This window comes from Budorcas taxicolor, chromosome 1 (assembly GCF_023091745.1).
Source record: "Budorcas taxicolor isolate Tak-1 chromosome 1, Takin1.1, whole genome shotgun sequence".
Taxonomy (NCBI): Eukaryota; Metazoa; Chordata; class Mammalia; order Artiodactyla; family Bovidae; genus Budorcas; species Budorcas taxicolor.
Genome location: NC_068910.1, coordinates 109,946,234 through 109,969,613, shown reverse-complemented (window position 1 = coordinate 109,969,613; position 23,380 = coordinate 109,946,234). Strand labels below are relative to the sequence as shown.

Sequence of the window (23,380 nt, the reverse complement as noted above, 5' to 3'; positions counted from 1 at the left end):
TTTTCTCCAGCAGGATAAACCTTTAATTTTTTAGTGAAAAAATTGACTTTTACACTGAATGTCCTAGAACTCTTTTGAGAATTGCCCAGCAAAAGGATAACTTCCTTCAATAATGTATCCTTTCAATTTCTGTTCAATTTTTCCTCCCCAATATGACAAATAAAAACTACGTTTTGCTTAACAAGATTAATTTTTTTCCATAACTCTTTTATTAAGACATATTCACCTTCTAGGTATATTTGGAATGTAACATGCTTTTTATTTAGAAGAAATTGTGTCTCTGTACTTAAAATATTATACTGGGATACTCTGATAATGCAATGTGAACTTATAATAAGGATGAATTATTTTATTATGAAATTTATTTTCAGCCTATTTAATAGGTATTTGAAGAAGACAATCCTAAAATTTCAACAGTTTCATTTGCCAGCTGAGTATCTTAGATATTAGTTAATGTGCCTTCTTATTTTGTTTTCTATTATAATAAGAAAATTATCTTCTTATATTCTATTGCTCTTCGCCAGCTTTAACTATGATAATTGCTGTATATTTACGTCTTCAGTCACTCAACAAACGTCTTTGAGCTCCTAGAAGTTTAGGTACTGTTATTCTTGAGAAGCTCAAGAGCTCCGAACCTGTATCCTTTCTTTTAGCTTCCAAGCAGATACCACGAACTCCTCCCAAACCAAAAACATCTCCACATCCAAGAATCCCACAAACACAATCAGGTAAAGGTTTATTTTATATTCTGGCCTGAAAAGTTTGATGTTTGCAGAGTTACTCCGTTGAATTATAGCAAGTTAGGTTTTTAACCCTTATAAAACAACTCTTCCTTTGAAACCTAATAAATACTTATATTTAAACTTTATCAAAAAGTATAGTATTAAAGTGGCTTATTCCAAAAAGCTTCCCTACTCTTATGTTATTTGAGAAGGGGATAGAGAAATATGGAATTTCTTTAAAAAATAGCCTGCCTACTCCTTTAGCTTCTCCTAGTTTGAGAGACCCTTCCATGATCCTTGAATGTGCTTTACCTACCAGTCCCCTAATTATTTTTTGGCCTTTCAGTCAATTTTATTTAACATTAGGTCATGAAGATTTTTAATATGTATCTTCTCCTATAAAATGTTTACATAATATTGCTTTGGTTGTTTTGCTATGAGTTTTGGAAAGGAGCTAAACAAGAGTCATTATAAACTATTTTTTAATAGTATGGAGGTTCTTACTTGAATGATTAACCTGACTTCTCAACCAAGATCTTGTTCATTTCCTCTGACTGCCTTGGCAGATCTCCATTTCAGGCTACCATAAACCTGATATACCTCAAAGAAATCTCATACTTCCCTCCTTTTGGTTTCTCATTTATATCAGTTGCAGATTCTCAGCATTTTACATCAATTTTTATTCTTGTCCTCATCCAGCCTCTGGACTCCATCAGTTTTTCCAGACATTTCCAGCATTGACGCCTACTCTAAGCATATACCCAGTCATGCCTAATCTGCTGTCATTAGTCCTCCTGTCACTCTTCCCTCTAAATTTAAAATTGTATCACCCCTTGATCCTGAAGTGGCTGATTAGCTAGTTCATTTCTTCAGTTAGTCACTCAACAAATACTTATTGCATGCTGACTTCATGCCAGGTGATGTGCTACACCCTGGGAATGTGAAACAAAATTTTGGCCTTCTGTGGTCAAGGTAGTTACAGTCTAGCCAATCACCTATATTTAAATTTGTTTATACATGGCCCATTTCCAAAAAGCATATGAAGTGCACCTACCCAGTGTACTGGAAAGGAACCCTAACTATCACCAGTGATCTGGGGAAAGGAAAATGTTAGCAGCATCAAAGTTACGCTTGATCCAGGTAATAGCTCTGAATTACCACCACAGAATCTTTAATCACATCTCAGTATCCCTACTGAAAGAAAAAAAAAGAGGAACTGTTAGATTTGGAAATGATCTTGAATACCTGAGAGATATTAACGTTTTCTACTATATTTTTGAGAGAAATTTTGCCCATTATTTTTTCTTTAAAGGAAAACTCCTTAAAAGAAAGTCCTGGTACCACATCTAGCTAATGATTTTCAATCTGCTCTAATGTATTTTAAAATGTGTTTTCAATTACTAAAACTTTGCTAAAAAGTAATATGGGTGTGATACGTAAGTATGTGAAGGTATCAAGGCAACAATCATCTGAAAGAATAAGGAATTTAAAAATAACAGGAAATAAATTTGAAATGTTAATATATAAGAAATGCTGGGGAAAATAATTGGAATTAGTGAATAAGTAAAAATAAATAGAATAAGAATTTTAAAAGCAAGCATATTAAATTTGGGGATAGGAAACTAAAATCTAATTTTAAGAAATCAACAGTTAAAACCATGAAAGGAACTCTCAACCTTTTATGTGAACACAAAGAATAGAATAAATGTAGCAGGAAAAGGAGAAATGGAAAGAAATAAGAAAGCATAAAACAATGAATGTTGGAAAGTAAGTGGACAGATGAAAAATAAGATGTGTTGGAAGTTAAAACATTGAGGCTATAAAGCCCTGGTTAGCAACATTATAAAAAGTAAAGGAGATAAGAACTAAGAAGGAAGGCATTCATAATTTTATCTTTTTGAGCTGTACTCTATACTTACAAAAATCAACATAGTAAATCAGGACCTTACTCTAGTTTCCGATTATGACACTCTAAGTTTCAACCTTGTTTGATTTTGATTTAGACGTTTAGCTAACCTTTCTTGACAAGATAAGCAGCTTCAGAATGGACAGATGCATCCACTCAGTGGTTCCACTCAAACTCTGAAACCCTGGAGTGGCTGCAGACTGTAACAAGAGAGCATCCTGATTCCGTCCCAGCCGAGCAAACTCCAGTCCATCAGCATCTCCCCTGGAAAGTAGCTGCCACCCAAATACTTCCAGCTTTGTCAGGGTGGCCTAATATAAGAGGACGATTTGGAAAATTGTTCATTCTACGTATTCCTCTTAAAAGTGGGTGAAATTAGGATCTCTCTTACCCAGGAGAATATGAGCTTTACTTAATAGATCCCAGCAATACCCTAGGTTTTTATAGTCTTTCAAGGATGTTTCGTATGTATACATGTGTATCACTCAATAGTTCAAAGACAAATGTTTAAACTCTCATAGTACTTCCCCCATTACACCCGGCTAGTTGTTGAAAAAGGTCATTTGAATGGGAGAATGTTCTGTTCATATGTGCAACACCAAATGCAAATTGTTATTTTTGGGGTATAAGGCCATCATCCAACATAGCATGTACAACCTAAAGAGCAAAGCAGTTGTTTATATACCACTATTTTCAGAATGAAATTCTATAATTGGGCATGCTGCCTTATTTATACTTAAATTATGTTGATAAATTAGGTAGAAAAATTTAAATTTACTATATTTGTCCTTTGAGGACATATTGGGATCAAAAATTTGGAAGAAATCATCAAGAATATTTTATCATTAAATATAGGTTTGATTTTAGATTCCTATGTTCATTAGTAACAGTGAAAAATCCTGTTATTAATAATTGTATGTCTAGAAATCTTATAACCATCAAAATTGCTCCTAATTTTTGAGGGGGTAAACAATGTGAAAAGCAAAATATACTCAGATCTTTCAATGTCAAATTTGTAAAGTTTCTCCAAAAGTGGAAAGAAATGTTTATAGGAGTATAGCTTTCACATAATTTTGACATTCACACTTCATTCTCACAGTCATGGTTTGAGTTAGGACAGGTTTATTATGTCTACCTAAAAAATGAGGAGCAAGTTAAAAATGTGACCTGCAGAGCTGGGATATAGGAAACCCAAGAGTTGGGACCTAGCGATCATGTCTGGACCTTGGGGTTCAGTTCAAGTCTTGGCTCTGGTGCCTAATGACCATGTGACTCCAGGCAATAGTCTCCAACCTTGCTTCAAAGTGAAGCTGATCATTCCTTCCTCTCAGCATTATGGTGAGAATCAAAGGGCATGATCTTTATGAAAGCATTTTTGAAGCTGTAAAATGAACTATATAAATAAAGTAGGCCTTTCTTCCCCCGCTGCCCCCAGGACTAAAACAAAACAAAATAAAACAAAAATCTATTACATTAGCACCTTGTTACTACAAAGGAACAGCTGTGGAAAGATGGTTTGAGTTTGTAAACATGTCATTTAAAGGTTTATTTAGAGCCTAAGAATTGCCAGAGGCACAGAACATGAGCCCAAACATTCCCTTGCGTTGCCCATTCTCTTTCTGCTGTAGCTGATCTGACTTTAAGTTGCTTTCATACATGCTTTCGGGGGTCCCACTTTGACTACTGAACTCATTCTTCACAGGAAGGCATGAGGATGGGTTTAAGAAGTCAAGCAAACATCCAGAGAAGAGTACTCTTAGATTAATTTAATTGCTATCTCTTCTGAAAGGTTTCCAAAATTTCTTCATCCTACCTTTATCCTTAGTCAAATTTTGCTGTTTCTCAGATTTCATTTTTCTTAAAAGTATTTGAAATTCTAACTGATTTACTTTTAGAGCTTCAGGTTTATTTTTCCATATAACTCCTGTTTCAATACTTTTTTAAAAGCAATAATCAGGTGTATGCTTTGTCAGATCTTATGTGCTAAGCATGACTGGGAGAGGCTGAAACCAAATAACTCACGGTCCAAGCTCTCTCTTTCAGCTCCTAAGGTATTCCAGCGTGTTACTCTGAAGCCAAAGACATCACCAAGTCCAGAAGTGTCCTATACGTCACCTGGTAAATGCTTTATTTCATGTTTAAGTCAAATGCATTCTACTGTCACATTCTACTGCAATGAAACATGAGGAAGGATGAACATATTTCATTTATGTTCAGATACTATTCTGTGTCGTGCATGATATAATCATTTCAAAGTGTTCATAAGAGTTACATGTGTGCTCCATTATTTATGTAAACATTGATATAATCCAAAGGCAGAGAATTATGCCAAGGGTAGAAGACGTCTCTTTTTTTTCTGACTTATAAAAAATAACCTAGAATTAAGGGTAGAATGCTTTTTTCTTTTCTGACTTCTAAAATATAACCCACTAATGTTAACTAAACGATGCTCACGTTTCACCAAAATAAGATAAAGAATTGGTATTTCCCCACAAAAATGATAAAATGTTTTGTAAATGGAGGAAATGATGTTTAGCCATTTTCTTGGGTTCAGAAATTTTACACTTTTCAGCATTGAGGATTTTTTTTCCTTTATTTGGCTTTTTGTTGTCTGTTTTTAATTCTACTTTCCCAGTTCATGGAGCAGTTGCTTAGGAAATTTGTTTCACACGCACACTAAATGATTTTTTTCAGTTCAGTTCAGTCACTCAGTCATGTCCGACTCTTTGCGACCCCATGAATGGCAGCACGCCAGGCCTCCCTGTCCATCACCAACTCCCGGAGTTCACTCAGACTCACGTCCATAGAGTCAGTGATGCCATCCAGCCATCTCATCCTCTGTTGTCCCCTTCTCCTCCTGCCCCTAATCCCTCCCAGCATCAGAGTCTTTTCCAATGAGTCAACTCTTCGCACGAGGTGGCCAAAGTACTGGAGTTTCAGCTTTAGCATCATTCCTTCCAAAGAAATCCCAGGGCTGATCTCCTTCAGAATGGACTGGTTGGATCTCCTTGCAGTCCAAGGGACTCTCAAGTCTTTTCCAACACCGCAGTTCAAAAGCATCAATTCTTCGGCGCTCAGCCTTCTTCACAGTCCAACTCTCACATCTATACGTGACCACTGGAAAAACCATAGCATAGCTACAGATCTATTTATTGCCTATCATTTGAGAAGGTTTTTGCCTGTTTAGGGGGGTGGATTATGTTGCATCTGTGGGAGAAGTCAAGGTGGGGACTGCAAGGACCCAGACATTTCTCCAGATCCTCAAGTGATCATAGGAGCCTCTGTTAGCTTCACTAAGTAGTTCATTGTTAGTTCACTAATAAGCCAAGCCAAATTTTTAGCCAGAGTATCTGAGAAATACTACAGGTTTTTCCCCCTTTTTTAAAGAGAAAAGTTCAATTATTATAAATTCTTAGGTGGTCCTAGAAGATTATAGAACATTCCTAGAACCAAAGCTTTTCTGAGCTGTAGCTTAGACTGATGGCATTTTGGAAACAAGTGAATTCACTTGCTATCATGGTTTCCTGGTTATGTAAGTGGAGAATGTTTCTGCTGCTGTGGAATGATTAGGTGGTTGCAGGTATTGATAGTCCACAAAGAGCCTTTTTGCCCTGAAGTCCAGAATGTAAATTTGTACCGCTAAAAGCAAAAGTCATATTATAAACACCAATAAGAAAAAAGCTTATCTTCCCACTGGCAAAAGGTCAACTTCTTGTTTTCAACTGTGGAACAAATATGTTAACGGAGATGGAGTCATCAGAGATAATGACAGTATATGTGAGTGATTTTATTACTTTTCCTCTTCATTAGAAAAAGTAATACTATCGGTTCTGATATGACATAATCTCATTAAAGTAATATATCTAATAGTTAAACTTTTCTTCTTTTTAAATATCTAATATTTACCTTACTTTCATCAATACCTTATTTTTCACACTCTAACTCCTAAGTTTGAGCCTTGGAACAGCAGCACAAATGCTCCCCATGGAGCCTTCATTAGGCTTATTTTATTGACACTCCAGTTCCAAGTGTCTCTAAACCTGAGTGTGAACTGTGTGTCTAAAGCTGGTGTTGGTCCTGCCATTGTGTCCATCAGGGGTTCCCCTGTCACTCCATGGGTGTGATGCTACAGGAAGAAACATAAGGCAATCGTTACTGCTTTTCCGTCTTCTCCCAAGTGTTTAAACAGACTGGATTCAAACAGTTTGGGGGCTGAACCTAGTGTCAGGTTTGCTTCCTAAGGAGCCCATGACTTTGTTTATTGGCTCCTCAGAAAACAGGGTAAGTTACATGTAAACATAATGTGTGCTGGTATATCCTAGAGAGACAGATGCTCTGTAAAGATGTAAAATGTACTGACATCGGGACGTAGTTATGTTTTTTTTATTTTTATTTTTTTTTTAAAGGAAATCATCTTTTATTTTTTTTTTAATTTTAAAATCTTTAATTCTTACATGTGTTCCCAAACATGAACCCCCTTATGTTTTAACATGATGTTTGTCTCAATTCTAAGTGATGTCAGAAGTGACAAAATTGAATTTTTAGTCAGTCTCAGATTCTCTGTACAGCTCTTCAATTCCATAGATGCCTAAGCATAACACAGCTTTCATCCAGTTAGACTTTAGAGAATATCCAGTCACTCAGTCAAATTAACTACGGTATTTAATCAGGAATCTAGACACACTGAGCCTACACAGCATGTCCAGAGCCAGAACAGTACTGGCTTTTCTTTTGATCTGCCTTGGAGAAACGCTTTCAAATTCAGGGCAGAGGACTCACTCTGATGCCTGGTTCAGCGGAGCTGTGCCTTCTTTATACATTTTGTTTCTGTACCAAAGGCTGTCTTGGCTATGTGGAAACTTCTGTCACCACAGAAATATTTGGATAGACTTCAGTCATTGGAAGCGAGCCAGGGGGGAAAAAAAATCTAGATTTCAGCAAGCTATCCAACCCTGCAAATGCTCTAAACTGCCCTTTGGTAGATTCTGATTTGCAGCATTTTTGTAGTTAGGAAAGAAGGGATGAATGCTGAAATGTCTTTTGGAGATGGAATTGCTAGAATGCGGACAATGACTGAATGGTATCATGGAGAGGAAGAGGACACAGTGATTTCCAGCTTAGGCAGGTGGTGGTGGTTTAGTTGCTAAGTCGTGTCTGACTCTTGGCAACCCCATGGAATGTAGACTGCCAGGCTTCTCTGTCCATGGGGATTCTCCTGGCAAGATTACTGGAGTGGGTTGCCATTTCCTTATCCAGAGGATCTTCTCCACCTAGGAATCAAACCTGGGTCTCCGGCATCGCAGGTGGACTCTTAACCAACGGAGCTACCAGGGAAGCTGGCTTATGCAGGTGGTAGATGACAATATCATTAACTAAAGCAGGGAACACAGAGGGAGGAATAGGTGCTAGGTTTGGAGGGCCAGTTGGACTGGTGGTTGAAATGAATTTTTGGCTTTCTAAACAGAAGTCAGTATTTAGGATGTAGATTTGGGAGCCATGTGTCTATGTGTCTACTATGTATAGAAGGTTCTTAAATTTTGAGGGAATGATATCATCCAGGAGAAGGTACAGACTGAGAAAATAAGAGATCAGACATCAAAGTCTTTGAGGACATGGTTACATTTAAATAGTGGATAGAGGAAGGAGGAGCCAGCAGAAGATGTGTCAAATGATCAGAGAGTACCAGGAACAAGGAACTCAGGAGGCCAGGCAGGGAAGGAGGGCCATGAGTAACAGTGAGGAGGAGGAGGCCAGAAAAGCCACTGGCTTTGACAGTGCAGATCTAGAAGCCTGCGCCTGAAACCTGTGGGCCAGTGCTTCAGAAGTCAGAACGGGATTGTTTGAAGGGGAAGCCATGTCAAGGAACTGGTTATTAATTTTAGGATGTTGGAACTCTTGAGTTGTTTTATGGGTGGAGAGCGAAGAATTCATAGATAAATGAAAGTATGGATTAATAGAGAAAAATATAACATAATAGAAATGATAGAAAGTGAAAGGTCCCAGAGGAGACACGAGGGAAGCCGACACAAGAGCACAAGCGAAGCTCTGAAAGTGGTCTCTGCGAGGAAGACCTGCTGCCTCTCAGACTGTGCCTCCAGGTCCAAGGTTGGAATAAAGGCAGTAGCACTCTGGACATGAAGGAGGTGTGTGGCCTATGTGTATTACTTATCTGTGACAATATCTTTGTAGGCTGTTGCAAGGGTAAAGCTCACTGAAGATTTATTAGTACACCATCTCCATCAGAGAGCAACACCTTCATTGTCCCGTCTATTCTGGCAGAACCCTCTTGCATGTTCATTCACATTTGTCCATATTAGACACTTCCATTGACAGTTGTCTTCTGGTAGTCAAATTTTTCTTTGAAGAGATGCCCTTTATTCAAAAAGGTAGTTAATAGATATATAACTGGTAAGTTAATTTGTTTGTTAATATAAATGATAAATTGGCTAATACAAATGCGTCTAAAATATAATAATGGTAAATATTTTAATAAGGAAATCAAAACTGCCTTCTCAGTTAAATTGTCATGATTTACACTCATACGTTTCCCCCAGCATGGAAGATTTAGGCTTTTAGAATCATGCTCTTATTCAATGTAATACACGACAGAATGCCACATAGGGGAAAAGAAAAAAAAAGTTGCATTTCTTGGAGCTGCCATTGACCAAGTAAGAGAATGAGTCACATCCCTTTCCTGTGAATATTTCTAGTTCTTTCCTTTCCACTGATTTCACCTGCTTTAGAACGTCTGGTATGGCAGTTGTTAAATCATCACTTCACGGTTAAAACGTGCCAGTGGCAGCAGCAGGAATCCACATTATGCTTGTCTGAATTCCTCAGGAGACTAAGGCAGGCAGCAGGTAATGTGTTTACAATATGGTGGATTTATTGGTAGCACATTTCTTCTCAGCTTTTCCCTTCCTTAATCCCACCTCCTCTCTGTGCAGTCTAGCCCTGGAATCAATTAGGATGTTTATAAACTACAGGCTGCTTTGGATGGCCATGACCTTCACAGAGCCACATCAAAGTGCCTTCTCCCTCACCCTACAGATAAACAGTTAGTTTGATTTACGGCTGGAAATTCTTCATGTTTTACTGCTTGAATCTTTAAAAAGACTACATAGCAGTGGTGAAATGTTCACCATTATGATGGGTTTTCTCTAGCTTTGTCCACCACTAAACTTTTTTGAAGTTAACCTTTTTAAAACAAACAAAAATCCACATTTCAAGTTCTCCTGGTCGTTATCTTTTAGCTCATAGAAGTTCTAATAGAGTTACATTTCTTTCCAATGGACCAAATTCCACAACTGTGATTTCACTGATACTTACTCAGCGGCCTAGACTAAGAACAGATGTGACATCCACATTAAATGAAATCTCCAAAAGCCATAAAAGAAAATGAATGTCCATTTTATATGATCTTTTTTCTGCACAAATGGTAAAATTGTGCTTGTCCACTTTGTGGTGCAAAAGTATTTACTTCATCTTTCTCAGAGGGAGAATTCTAGCCTGAATCCTATTTTTTTTCCCCCTCCAGACGCAAGAAAGTTACAGCGCGTACCTAAGGGTATTTATGAATTTAGTGTGGTAGGAAAACTTTTCAGTAAGTGAGTAGGGTTGACAAGGACTTCCTTGTAGGGAAACTGAGTTAAAGAAATACATTATATTGCTCCTGAAAGGAGATTTGCCATAGAAGTTTGGTATCAACAATAGGCAAGTCAACCTGATATTTTCCCCAATGAGAGATAAGGCATCAATTCCCAGCCTAACATTTTTCCAAAGTAGACTGGACACAGGTATTAAAAATATACCACAGATCAGAATTGAATATGAGTAGGCCTGTAGTTTAACATACATTTGTCTCCCTTGTCTTCATGCCAGGAGGCCCTAATACTTATTATACTAGAAGCCACATCACTAAGAATGACAAAAATGGCAACCTTTATCTAACATTTACTACTTAACAAGCACTCTCATCAACTTTACCTGTGGTGTCTTCTCAAGAGTGGCTGATTCCTTTTGCTCTATTTTTCTCCCTACAACTATCATGCCTTTTAGAATAAAGTTTTGTTCTCTTTTTAGATCCTCAAGAGTTTTGCTTCTCTTGCCGTTTCTCCCTATTTTCAGCCCATTTCTTTAAAATAATGTTTTCTATTTCTGTTGGTGGAATTTTAGCAGGAATATCACAAGGCAGCTAAACACTTCAGACAAAAGCTGACTTCTTATTTTGAAGATAACTTAGGGAGATAACCTTCTTATGTTTAATTAAATTAGTTTCTTCTTCCTTTTTTTCCCCCTCAGTGGAATCTTCAAAATGAACCAGGACCAACTTTGTTTTACTGCCACTAGAACCTTCCCTAATACACTGACATTTTTCCATTTTGGAAAGACAGTCCTTTTCTTGCCTTAGTGTTTTAGCCATTGTGAAAATATCTTTACTTCATTCATGCTTCCCAGAGTTTTATATCTGCGGGTTGAGTTTCACTCCAGGTATGGCATTTAGAATACACAGTGTTTCATAATCTTTTTCTTTCAGTTCCAAGAGATGTGCTCCTTCCCCATAAGCCAGACCCCGAAGTCTCTCAGAGCGAACCTGGTAAATGAACTTTTATTCTCCCAGTTAGGAAGTGTATTTTTCAAAAAAATATTCTTGAGGCAAATGTATTTTTGTAATGAGGGTGATATGCAGAAGAAGCTCAGAGAAAATTTCAGATAGAAAATGTGTATTTCTTTAGAGGAAGATTTAATCATGCCATCTGCTTGACATATTTCCCCCCATGAGGGAATAGGGTATAATTAGTGTATTTTCCCTGAAAGTGTTTTTATTGAATAGGAAATCATGCTAAAGCTATAAGATATAATTATTAACTGAGTCAACCATTTTCACCTTTTTTCAGGATGTAAATATAGCTACATCCAAATGTGAATGTAGTTTTAAATAAAAAATATGGGTGCCTACCCAAATTTTCCTCATAGTGACAGTGAATGAAAACTTCAAAGTTTTAGCTAAACTAAGTTCCCTGGGTGTCACCTGATATATAGAATTTTCTTATATTTATTCTGATTCTCTATGCGAATGTTTAAATGTTCAGATGGGTGCATTGTAGAGACACAGAAACTAGTTTGCTCTGCGAGGTAGTAATTCTCATAAATATATTTTTTGGTTTGCTTTTGGCCTAGTTCTGCAACCTGTTACCTTTAGAATCCATCTGCCAGAGACAACTCTAGGTAATGGTTTTTCCATTTGACCCACTCTAATTTTTTTCCTGGCTGCCATCAAGATTGCAGGTCTTTCTCAAACAATCACATTGAAACATCCTCCCTTCTCAGTCCTCTTCATTGTTTCATTCTCATTCTCATTATTTTTACCCTTTTCAGAATAGAAAGGCAGTGGTTTCACTGTTTTAAAGGTTTGCTCTGAAGACCAATTTAAGAATGCTCATTACCACCTTCATCCTCACCTACCTCATTTATCTGTGTTCAAAATGACCCCACCTTACTCATGCCCATATAATTAACATTTCTGCTGGCTTAATGGTTCTCAGTTGTGGCCTTAACAACACACTAGCATGCTGTGGAAGGCTCTGTCAAGTAATTATTATATATCTCAAAATACTAAAATTTGCCACTGGTTTATTTTTAAAAATAGATTTGAATGGACTCCAGATGGTTGCTACAGAGATGATATCCTCTCCTCTGGGTGATCCTGTGTGCTCTCTTGGAGGGGAGAGATGCAGCTGACGGACCTAGAACCATGTCTAAACCATACCCATCTTAACCAGGCATGGTCATGGAGTGTGTCAAGAACTGAATGTTGTTTATTATCTATCCAGGTGGGGGGAAAAAACAGTTGAGAACCATTATCTGATATTCCACAGGTTCCATGCACACTTAACTTTCTTTTCCATGACCCACTTAATGTTTGCCTTTTTGTATTTCAAGTAACAGAATCTCATGTCATATAATTTTGGCTGGTTGCTGGCTTTTGAATCTAAAGATTGACAGCCTTGGTACTTACTTGTCTTTTCAGCTCCTTTAGAGACACGAGGCAGCCCTTTGATTCCTATGATTTCACCAAGTACTAGTCAAGAGGAACTACAAACCACTCTTGGTAAATTTTGCTTTGATATTCAGCCCAATGAGGACTTAACATTTTAGGAATTGCCCTTAAAGTAGCCATACATACGGTGTGTTCATGGTATTCCAAACAATAGGGGATCTCTTTTTATCATTGTAAAAGATATCCATTTAACTTGATTCTTTTACATTAACTGTGTATTTGTCCTTCTAATATTTATGCTGACTTCCAATACAAGATGAGAATGTTTTAAAACATCTTAACAAAATTTCAGGAAAAACAATCTTCCCGATACATGTATAATTATGGCTGGTTTGCGTTGTTGTATGGCAGAAACCAACACAGCCTTGTAAAGCAATTTCCCTCCAATTAAAGAATAAAAAAAAAAACTTCCCAGTGTATATCAGTGCTATACTTTCTTGTTGCCTTTTCCATATTTGAAACTGCATTTGGGAAGAAAAATTTTATTTTTGAAATCTGAATATCTTATAGTGTTAAGTGCAGTGCTAAGCAATGGGAATCCCAAAATGCAACTGCTTTAAAGGTAAGTACTTACCTTGGAGAGATCACCATCTAATACAAAGACAGGATTTAGCAATAACTGTGCTTCCTCTGTGCTACCCAGTGTTCTACACATATTTTTAAATTTAAGACACATTACAAGTTTGTGGTGTAGATTCTATTGTCCCATTTTACAGATTAGAAAATTGAGGCATAGAAAGATTTTTAAAAATCTGGCCAAACTGTAGAGCTAACATCAGAGCCAAACTGGAACCCACATTCTCAGTTGTCAGAGCTCCTGGAATTCACTCTCATATTATACATTACAATGAGATCGTAGAGAAATGAATGACACATTGAACAAGAAAACTACCTGGGGGTATCAGGGAAGGCTTCACAGAAGAAGTGGCATGTATGCTAGGTCTTCCAGTTGGAATGAGAGTTAAAGGTATGAAGGGCTCTTCAGGTTAAAGAGAGATGGGGAAGAGGCACATACAGAGAATGGTAGCCAGACTCATCTGATGAACATGTGGGTGGCCTGGAGACACACAGGTGGATGGATGAATCAGGAAGACTGGTTGGAATGAGCCGGCCATGCTTTTGAGGAGTTCGGCATCAATGTCTTCACTGTGTGGGAAACCCTCGTTTGCCTGCGACTTGGCTGAATGTGAACAGGAAAGCAAGAATTCCCAGCTTGTGTCTGTTGGTTCCTCTGCCCTGTCCACACCACATCCCACGTGGCTATGTTTAAATCAGTGGCTTTTCTTTCCTCCCTTCATCCCTTTTCAGGTAAACCCATTCTTTGTGTGTGAAATAAAGTCACTGATCCCATTTTAAAAGGAATCCTTTTTGAAGGAAAATACTTAAAACTGAATGAGCGAATATATCCTAATTGCCAAATATTTATCTATTATAGCTTAGGGCCTCAAAGTCAGCATTACCCATGAGAGGAAGTCAAAAGTACTTATCAAGAACCACTGCTGAATATGTTAATTATCTAAGTTCCACTTCTGAGGTTTTTGCTTCTTTTTTTTTTTTCACTATATCTTAGTTTATTGGGCCAACTATCACAATTATCTATGAGCAGAATCTAGATTATAAAACAGGCAGAAAATAAGATGACAGCATATTTATTTTCACCAAATATTTCCTTGGATCCAGTATGTGGCAAGGTGAACAGTATAATTTGCTCTGTCAGTATGATGTTGTAATTATTTCAAGATAATATAGGAGTGTTTATTTTGTTAGGAGTAATGTGTCTGTATGTCAATAAACTTTGATTTTCATGTGAGATAAATAGAATATTTATTCTTATGTGGTGTCAATGCACATTATTTTCTATGATCTATTTTTTCCAGTTCCCCTAAATAACTTGTGAAGCTCGTGAAACAGAAGGAAACATGAAGGCAATGACACATAAAACACGAGGCATATCCAAGAGTATAGCCATGTCCAATATCATTAACCAGTGATCCTGAACTAAAAGCTTTTGGAGATCCTATAAAAATCATTAATATAAAAGTTTAAGGAGACAGTAAATATAATAAATCAGAGTTATTAAAATGTAGCAGTAGCTTTAAAATAAGATGATCACTAGGCATAGTTATAAATACAATTTACCCTTTTATCATTGCATGGGGAAAAAAAGAGTGTGGGGTTTTTTGTTATTGTTGTTTTTCTTAACTTGTTCATTAATGATATTTATTTAAAGCCATTCATCTTACTGTGTTTTCCCCAGCAGAAACAGACCAGTCTACCCAAGAACTCTACACAACGAAGATTCCACGAATGACTGAATTGGCAAAGACGACTCAGGGTAAAGCTATTTTCCTACCTCTGGATAGTAGCTTTTCCTTCTTTGTTTAAGCAGGAAGAAACTTTTCCTTTAAGAAACAGAATTTTCATCACAGTGAGTTAGTTTAAATTTGTTTCACTTCATAGGTACAGGACATGAGCCAAGTAGTAATAGTTATATGATTACCAGTTGAATGTAGGAAAGACAGTCTCTTTAGTTAGAGCTTTGCTTTTGAATGCTAGTGTTCTTTGCAGTTGATGATAATGACTAAGAACGTAAGCTCCTATTTTTTTTTCCTTGCGTTACCTTCTTTCACCTCACTTTCCAGATCTGATAAATAACAATCTGTGTTACCTTCCTCCTTCTCCTCCTGCGTTCTTTACCTCTTTTCCTCTTTGTCCTATCTCCAAAACTTGATGAACTCATTGATATTGCAGCCTGAGAAAGGAAACTAGTAACAAGAAAATCATTTTTAATGATGAATTAATATTAAAACATCCAGGAAGGTTTGCTCTGGGGTTTCCTTATATTATTTCTTCTTTCTGCTTTTTGGGAAGTCAACTCACTTACACAAAGCTTTTTCTCACATCTTCATGCTCTCAGACATCTTTCCTTTTTATATACTTCTTTCTTACTTAGGAGTTGCAGATTCCAGTATTTTCATGTTTTTTTTTTTCTTTTCCTTTTTTTTCCCCTTAATAACCCTCATTTGCCCATTTCTACCTCTAGCATGTGGAAGGAAGCCCCCCCAAAATGAGAGCAAATAAATTTTAAAGCGCTGCAGGACAAATTTAGTTTACTCAATTGTCAGTTATACTGGAGGGAGGGATTGGTAGAAGAAATGTAGCAAAAAGAGGAAATGATAATAAAAGAAATGTACCTTTAAGGGATATATTTTATAATAAGTAGAGCAGTACTTATTCTAAATGAACATGACTGAGAATACTCACTATGGTGTAGGGTAGTTCTTGTAAATTTTCTAAGTGTTTTGAATTTGTTTCATTTTTATAATGGCGTAAATGTTAATTTTATTATTTACTTTATTACCTTTCTGTGTATTAACTTTTATTTATTTAAAAAATATGCAAGGAGCATAAAATGCTCCTTAAAATGCAGTAAAAATATGCAAGAAGTAAGGAGCCTAGTGTAACATCAGTCTTCCCACACCCTCATTATCAGTTTCAGAGATTAACAGCAGGTGTTCAATCCTATTGCATCCATACCCCATCTTGATCTTTATATGTTTATTTTTTAATGTTTTTGCAAACCTCTTTAATGTCTGGCTTAATAGAAGATAGCTGGATTCTCATAATCAAACACACTGATGTTTTTACAGCAAAATATGTATTGACAATAAACAAGATAAATATTCTTCAGGTTGTATTGCCAAATGAGAAAAAGATTTCAGCTTTTAGAGACTTGTAAATTTCAGAATTGAGAATAAAAGATAATAGGCATGTTTTTTTCTTGTTTTTGCTTCCTCTTACTTTAATGGGAATATCAATATTTTTATCAAATTGCTTCTAGAACTTGGCTTTATAAATTAATTTCACAATTGATTGGATGTATCTTCAAGATCTGATACCATTCGATGAATTATCTTAACATATTTATATAACGTACTGCATTTTAATCATTTTCTTATGTTCTGAGGATCCTTAACCTAACCTATATGGCTCTGGGATCCACACTTTTCTAGACTTGTGCCAAGGACCTTTAAAGGGCGCTCACCAGGAATACATTTCCAACATGACCCAGGCCAGTAACCCTGCTTGGGGGTAGAGGGTAAGCTTTAGTAACAGCACCGTCCTGTGTGTCCTAGATCAGCCTTCGACCCAACCCTCATAAATGCGCGCCTGAGCATGTGGACGAGGACGTTGATCCACTGCATTGTTTTTAGCGTGTTGTGCTTCTAACAGTAGGCATGAGATGCACAAGACGGCACACAGCAGCTTGAGAAATGCTGTGAGAACGCAATTGTTCCTCTTGATCTTCACACTCCACCCATTCATGTACCTTGTGCTTTTTGGTCTCTGGGCCCTCAGCAGTAAAGCCCCAGTGCTGCAAAGAAAATTAATGCCTAAAACCTACAGCATGAATGTGCTAGTAGGATCTCCAGCACCATCCCTCTCTGCCATTCCTGCTTCTTTGTCTGCGGAGACAATTTCCTGCAGCTCTATTTGAAACCCTGACATATTCAAGCTTCTCTCCTTTGCTCCTCTTATCTCAAGCCATGGTAGAAATCCATTGGCCAGAGGCATCCTGGGGACATTTTTTTTTTAATCCTTACTTTATTTGGCTGCGCTGGGTCTTAGTTGCGGCATGTGGGATCTAGTTCCTGGACCAGGGATAGAACCCGGGCCCCCTGCTCTGGGATCATGAAATCCTAGCCACTGGACTACCAGGGAAGTCCCTCTACCAGGGGGCATTTTGATTATTTATTTCAGCCCCCTGATCTTTATGCCACCCAGAGAAATTTGTACCCTTCTTTCCCTCCCCCAATACTGGGCAGAACAGAGGTCCTTAAAGGTATTTCTCCTATAATCCCTGTTTGTCTATTTTTTATGTTATTTTTAGTATTCTTTTTAAACAATTTTATAAAACTCTTTAGATATGAAGCTATCTTTTAAAATTAGTTTTATTATCAGTCACCAAAACCTATGTTGAGATGATATTTACAATATTACATCCTCACAATGTGTCTTTGTCTTTTATTTTTTAATTTAAAATTGAAACCCTCAAGCAGTTTTCTCAAGGCCCTGTATTATCTAGTGATAAGATATGTAATTCACAGCCTAAACTTGTTATATTTCAACTCCTTTATGAAAAGTTCTTTCAAAATATAAGTAAAGACTACAAAAAAAGAAAAAAAAAAAACAACAATTCTGACCCTGTGGCTTAGAAATAATGAATGTAGTACTGATTATTCTGTGTTCTGCTCAAAGTTTCTTTTCTAAAGTTTTAAAATTTATATACATTCTAGAATGATAGTAATAGAGCCATGATTCTTTATATTTCTTAAAGCAAGGACAATCTAATATTGAAGAAATTAACAAGAGAGCTGAAGTATATTCAACTGACAGGGAACCCTACTACTCTCAAAGAAAATTGAAGAAAAACATTTGCAAGTCATCACCACATATTTTAGGGTGTGTGAGAACTGATTTTTTTTAAAAATAACATCAGTTCCTCTGTTCACTCTAGTTATTACATGTTGAAAGTCCCATGTTAAACCTACAGAGAATTTCAGAACATGTCTGCTATTTTTGGCCTGAAGTTTGGCAAAATTCTGCTCATCAGTCTTCACATTGGAAGTTTATAAATGAGCTAAATTATAATATGTTTTGCAGGTGTATTTTTTTTTAATGCGGTAGGCAAGGCATTTGCTGATTTATGGTTACATAAATACCCACTCAAGATGTGAACAAAATCATTGAAACAGTGTAATCTAGTTACAAAGTTTGCACAAAAATTTTTTCCAGTCTTAGCTAAAGCATTACCAAGAAAGTTGTTGGCAGGAGGCAATGTGGTGTGTTGAGGCAGGCAGAGGAGGGAAGATGAGGATAGACACATTCCAGGATGGATGCACACTTTAAAAACTTATAGAGGGTTCCCTTTTCTCCACACCCTCTCCAGCATTTATTGCTTGCAGATTTTTGGATCGCAGCCATTCTGACTGGTGTGAAGTGGTACCTCATTGTGGTTTTGATTTGCATTTCTCTGATAATGAGTGATGTTGAGCATCTTTTCATGTTGGTGGGAATGCAAACTAGTACAGCCACTATGGAGAACAGTGTGGAGATTCCTTAAAAAATTGCAAATAGAACTCCCTTATGACCCAGCAATCCCACTGCTGGGCATACACACCGAGGAAACCAGAATTGAAAGAGACACATGTACCCCAATGTTCATCGCAGCACTGTTTATAATAGCCAGGACATGGAAACAACCTAGATGTCCATCAGCAGATGAATGGATAAGAAAGCTGTGGTACATATACACAATGGAGTATTACTCAGCCGTTAAAAAGAATTCATTTGAATCAGTTCTGATGAGATGGACGAAACTGGAGCCGATTATACAGAGTGAAGTAAGCCAGAAAGAAAAACACCAATACAGCATACTAACACATATATACGGAATTTAGAAAGATGGCAACGACGACCCTGTATGCAAGACAGGAAAAAGACGCAGCTGTCTATAACGGACTTTTGGACTCAGAGGGAGAGGGAGAGGGTGGGATGATATGGGAGAGTGGCATTCTATCATGTATACTATCATGTAAGAATTGAATCGCTAGTCTATGTCTGATGCAGGATACAGCATGCTTGGGGCTGGTGCATGGGGATGACCCACAGAGATGTTATGGGGAGGGAGGTGGGAGGGGGGTTCATGTTTGGGAACACATGTAAGAATTAAAGATTTTAAAATTAAAAAAAAATAAAAATATAAAAAAAAAAAATAAATAAAAAAAAATAAATAAAAACTTATAGAGGAACTTCCCTGGTGGTTCAGTGCTTAAGATTCCACCCTTCCACTGCAGGGAACTAGTGTTCAATCCCTGGTTGAGGAACTAAGATCCTGCATGCTATGTGGCCAAATATATAAAGAAAGAAGAAAGAACAAAATCACACATTTACAGAGTACTGGTCTGTGTTAGAAATGGAAATTAAAAACATAACCTTTGTTTTTTGTTTTTGTTTTTTTTTTTAAAAAAAAAGGAAAGGAAAAAAGCTTAGGGACCAAAAATATTTCAGCTGAATTTCTCATGAGTTTTCCTGCTTACAATGGTTACTCATTTTTTAAAGGTGTTTGACTAGTCATCATTAATGGTTCTCACTGTGTCAGGCCCTGGATAACAGGAGCAGAAAGTAACAAGGTAGCATGTTGGTCTCTTCAAATTATAAATATTTGATCTTTCTCACCCTCCTTTGATGAACAGGACCCAGAGGTCATTTACGTTCATCCCTAAAGCTTTACTGGAAAAGGAAGTAGCAACCCACCCCAGTATTCTTGCCTGGATAATTCCTTAGACAGAGGAGCCTGGCATGCTGTAGTCTCAGTTCAGCTACTCAGTTGTGTCCGATTCTTTGTGACCCCATGCACTGTAGCACAGTAGGCTTCCCTGTCCATCACCGGCTCCTGGAGCTTACTCAAACTCATGTCCATCGAGTCAGTGATGCCATCCAACCATCTCATCCTCTGTCGTCCCCTTCTCCTCCCACCTTCAACCTTTCCCAGCATCAGGGTCTTTGCCAATGAGTCAGTTCTTCACATCAGGTGGCCAAAGTATTGGAGTTTCAGCTTCAGCATCAGTCCTTCCAATGAATATTCACAACTGATTTCCTTTAGGATGGACTGGTTGGATCCCCTTGCAGTCCAAGGGACTCTCAAGAGACTCTCCAACACTTCAGTTCAAAAGCATCAATTCTTTGGCATTCAGCTTTCTTTATAGTCCAACTCTCACATCCACACATGACTACTGGAAAAACTATAGTTTTGACTAGATGGATATTTGTTAGCAAAGTTAGCAAAGCTTTTTAATATGCTATCTAGGTTGGCCATAGTTTTCCTCCCAAGGAGCAAGCATCTTTTAATTTCATGGCTGCAGTCACCATCTGCAGTGACTTTGGAGCCCCCCAAAATAAAGTCTGTCACTGTTTCCTTTGATTTCCCATCTATTTGCCATGAAGTGATGGGACCAGATGCCATGATCTTAGTATTCTGAATGTTGAGTTTTAAGCCAACTTTTTCACTCTCCTCTATCACTTTCATCAAGAGGCTTTTTAGTTCTTTCTTCACTTTCTGCCATAAGAGTGGTGTCATCTGCATATCTGAGGTTATTGATATTTCTCCCAGCAATCTTGATTCTAGATTGTGCTTCATCCAGCCCAGAATTTCTCATGATGTACTCTGCATATAAGTTAAATGAGCAGGGTGGCAATATACAACCTTGACGAACTCCTTTCCCGATTTGGACCCAGTGTGTTGTTCCATGTCCAGTTCTAACTGTTGCTTCCTGACCTGCATACAGATTTCTCAGGAGGCAGGTCAGGTGGTCTGGGATTCCCATCTCTCTCAGAATTTTCCACAGTTTATTGTGATCCACACCGTCAAAGGCTTTGGTGTAGCATATGAAACAGACGTAGATGTTTTTCTGGAACTCTCTTGCTTTTTCGATAATCCAACAGATGTTGGCAATTTGATCTCTGGTTCCTCTGCTTTTTCTAAATCTAGCTTGTACATCTGGAAGTTCACGGTTCACGTACTGTTGAAGCCTGGCTTGGAGGATTTTGAGTAGTACTTTGCTAGTGTGTGAGATGAGTGCAACTGTGTGGTAGTTTGAGCATTCTTTGGCATTGCCTTTCTTTGAGATTGGAATAAAAACTGACCTTTTCCAGTCCTGTGGCTACTGCTGAGTTTTCCAAATTTGCTGGCATATTGAGCACAGTACTTTCACAGCATCATCTTTTAGGATTGGAAATAGCTCAACTGAAATTCCATCACCTCCACAAGCTTTCTTCATAGTGATGCTTCCTAAGGCCCACTTGACTTCACATTCCAGGATGTTTGGCTCTAGGTGAGTAATCACACCATCGTGGTTATATGAGTCATGAAGATCATTTCTGTATAGTTATTCTGTGTATTCTTGCCACCTCTTCTTAATATCTTCTGCTTCTGTAGGTCCATAACACTTCTGTCCTTTATTGTGCCCATGTTTGCATGAAATGTTCCCTTGGTGTATCTAATTTTCTTGAAGAGATCTCTAGTCTTTCCTATTCTACACTTTTCCTCTATTTCTTTGCATTGATCACTGAGGAAGGCTTTCTTATCTTTCCTTGCTATTCTTTAGAACTCTGCATTCAAATGGGTATATGTTTCCTTTTCTCCTTTGCCTTTAGCTTCTCTTCTTTTCTAAGCTATTTGTAAGGCCTCCTCAGACAACCATTTTGCCTTTCTGAATTTCTTTTTCTTGGGGATGGTTTTGATCACTGCCTCCTATACAATGTCATGAACCTCCATCCACAGTTCTTCAGGCACTCTATCAGATCTAATCCCTTAAATCTATTTCTCACTTCCACTATATAATTATAAGGGATTGGATTTAGGTCATACTTGAATAGTCTAGTGGTTTTCCCTACTTTCTTCAATTTAAGTCTGAATTTTGCAGTAAGGAGTTCATGATCTGAGCCTCAGTCAGCTCTTTTTCTTGTTTTTGCTGACTGTATAGAGTTTCTCCATCTTTGGCTGCAAAGAATATCATCAGTCTGATTTCAGTATTGACCGTCTGCTGATGTCCATGTGCAGAGTCTTCTCCTGTGTTGTTGGAAGAAGGTGTTTGCTAAGACCAGTGCATTCTCTTGGCAAAACGCTATTAGCCTTTGCTACTCCAAGGCCAAATTTGCCTGTTACTCCAGCTATTTCTTGACTTCCTACTTTTGCATTACAGTTCCCTATAACGAAAAGGACATCTTTTTTTGGTGTTAGTTCTAGCAGGTCTTGTAGGTCTTCATAGAACCATTCAACTTCAGCTTCTTCAACATTATTGGTTGGGGCATAGACTTGGATTACTGTGATATTGAATGCTTTGCCTTGGAAACGAACAGAGATCATTCTGTCGTTTTTGAGATTGCATCCAAGTACTACATTTCAGACTCTTGGTGACTAGGATGGCTACTCCATTTCTTATAAGAGATTTCTTGCCCACAGTACTAGATATAATGATAATCTGAGTTAAATTCACCCATTCCACTCCATTTTAGTTTGCTGATTTCTAAAATTTCGATGTTCACTTTTGTCATCTCCTGTTGACCACTTTCAATTTGCCTTGATTCATGGACCTAACATGAATTTAGGTCCTATGCAATATTGCTCTTTACTGCATCAGACTTGACTTCCATCACCAGTCACATCCACAGCTGGGTGTGGTTTTTGCTTTGGCTCTGTCTCTTCATTCTTTCTGGAGTTATTTCTCCACTGATCTCCAGTAGCGTGTTGGGCATCTACCGACCTGTGGAGTTCATCTTTCAGTGTCCTATCTGTTTGCCTCTTCATACAGCCTATGGGGTCGCAAAGAGTCAGACATGACTGAGTAACTAACACACAAAGCTTTAATGAATGGCACTAAGTGAGTATTCATTCACTCCAGGGTTCATGAGGTAAGACAAGTTGATAGAGAAACATTTTTCTTTTTGCCATTATGATTACTTGTCTTCTTTAGAAAAATACTGCTCCACAATGACTCTGGTTGAGAAATACAAATAGATAGATGGATGGACAGATGGACAGACACATAGATGGATGGAGGGTTAGATGATTGACTTCTATGTTTACCATATTAAGCAACCAAGTGGTGAAATAAATGCCCTTAAAAACAT

The 23,380-nt window shown here is 37.6% G+C and overlaps 1 protein-coding gene across 1 annotated transcript in view; it reads left to right on the top strand.

The window, feature by feature from the left end:
- The window catches only part of ABI3BP (ABI family member 3 binding protein), a 286,106-nt gene that overhangs the window by 201,450 nt on the left and 61,276 nt on the right, over positions 1 to 23,380 (top strand). The window contains 6 exon segments of the mRNA XM_052643965.1: positions 654 to 728; positions 4,672 to 4,746; positions 11,165 to 11,224; positions 11,809 to 11,856; positions 12,659 to 12,739; positions 14,946 to 15,023. Of these exon segments, the coding sequence (XP_052499925.1) occupies positions 654 to 728; positions 4,672 to 4,746; positions 11,165 to 11,224; positions 11,809 to 11,856; positions 12,659 to 12,739; positions 14,946 to 15,023 (417 nt within the window).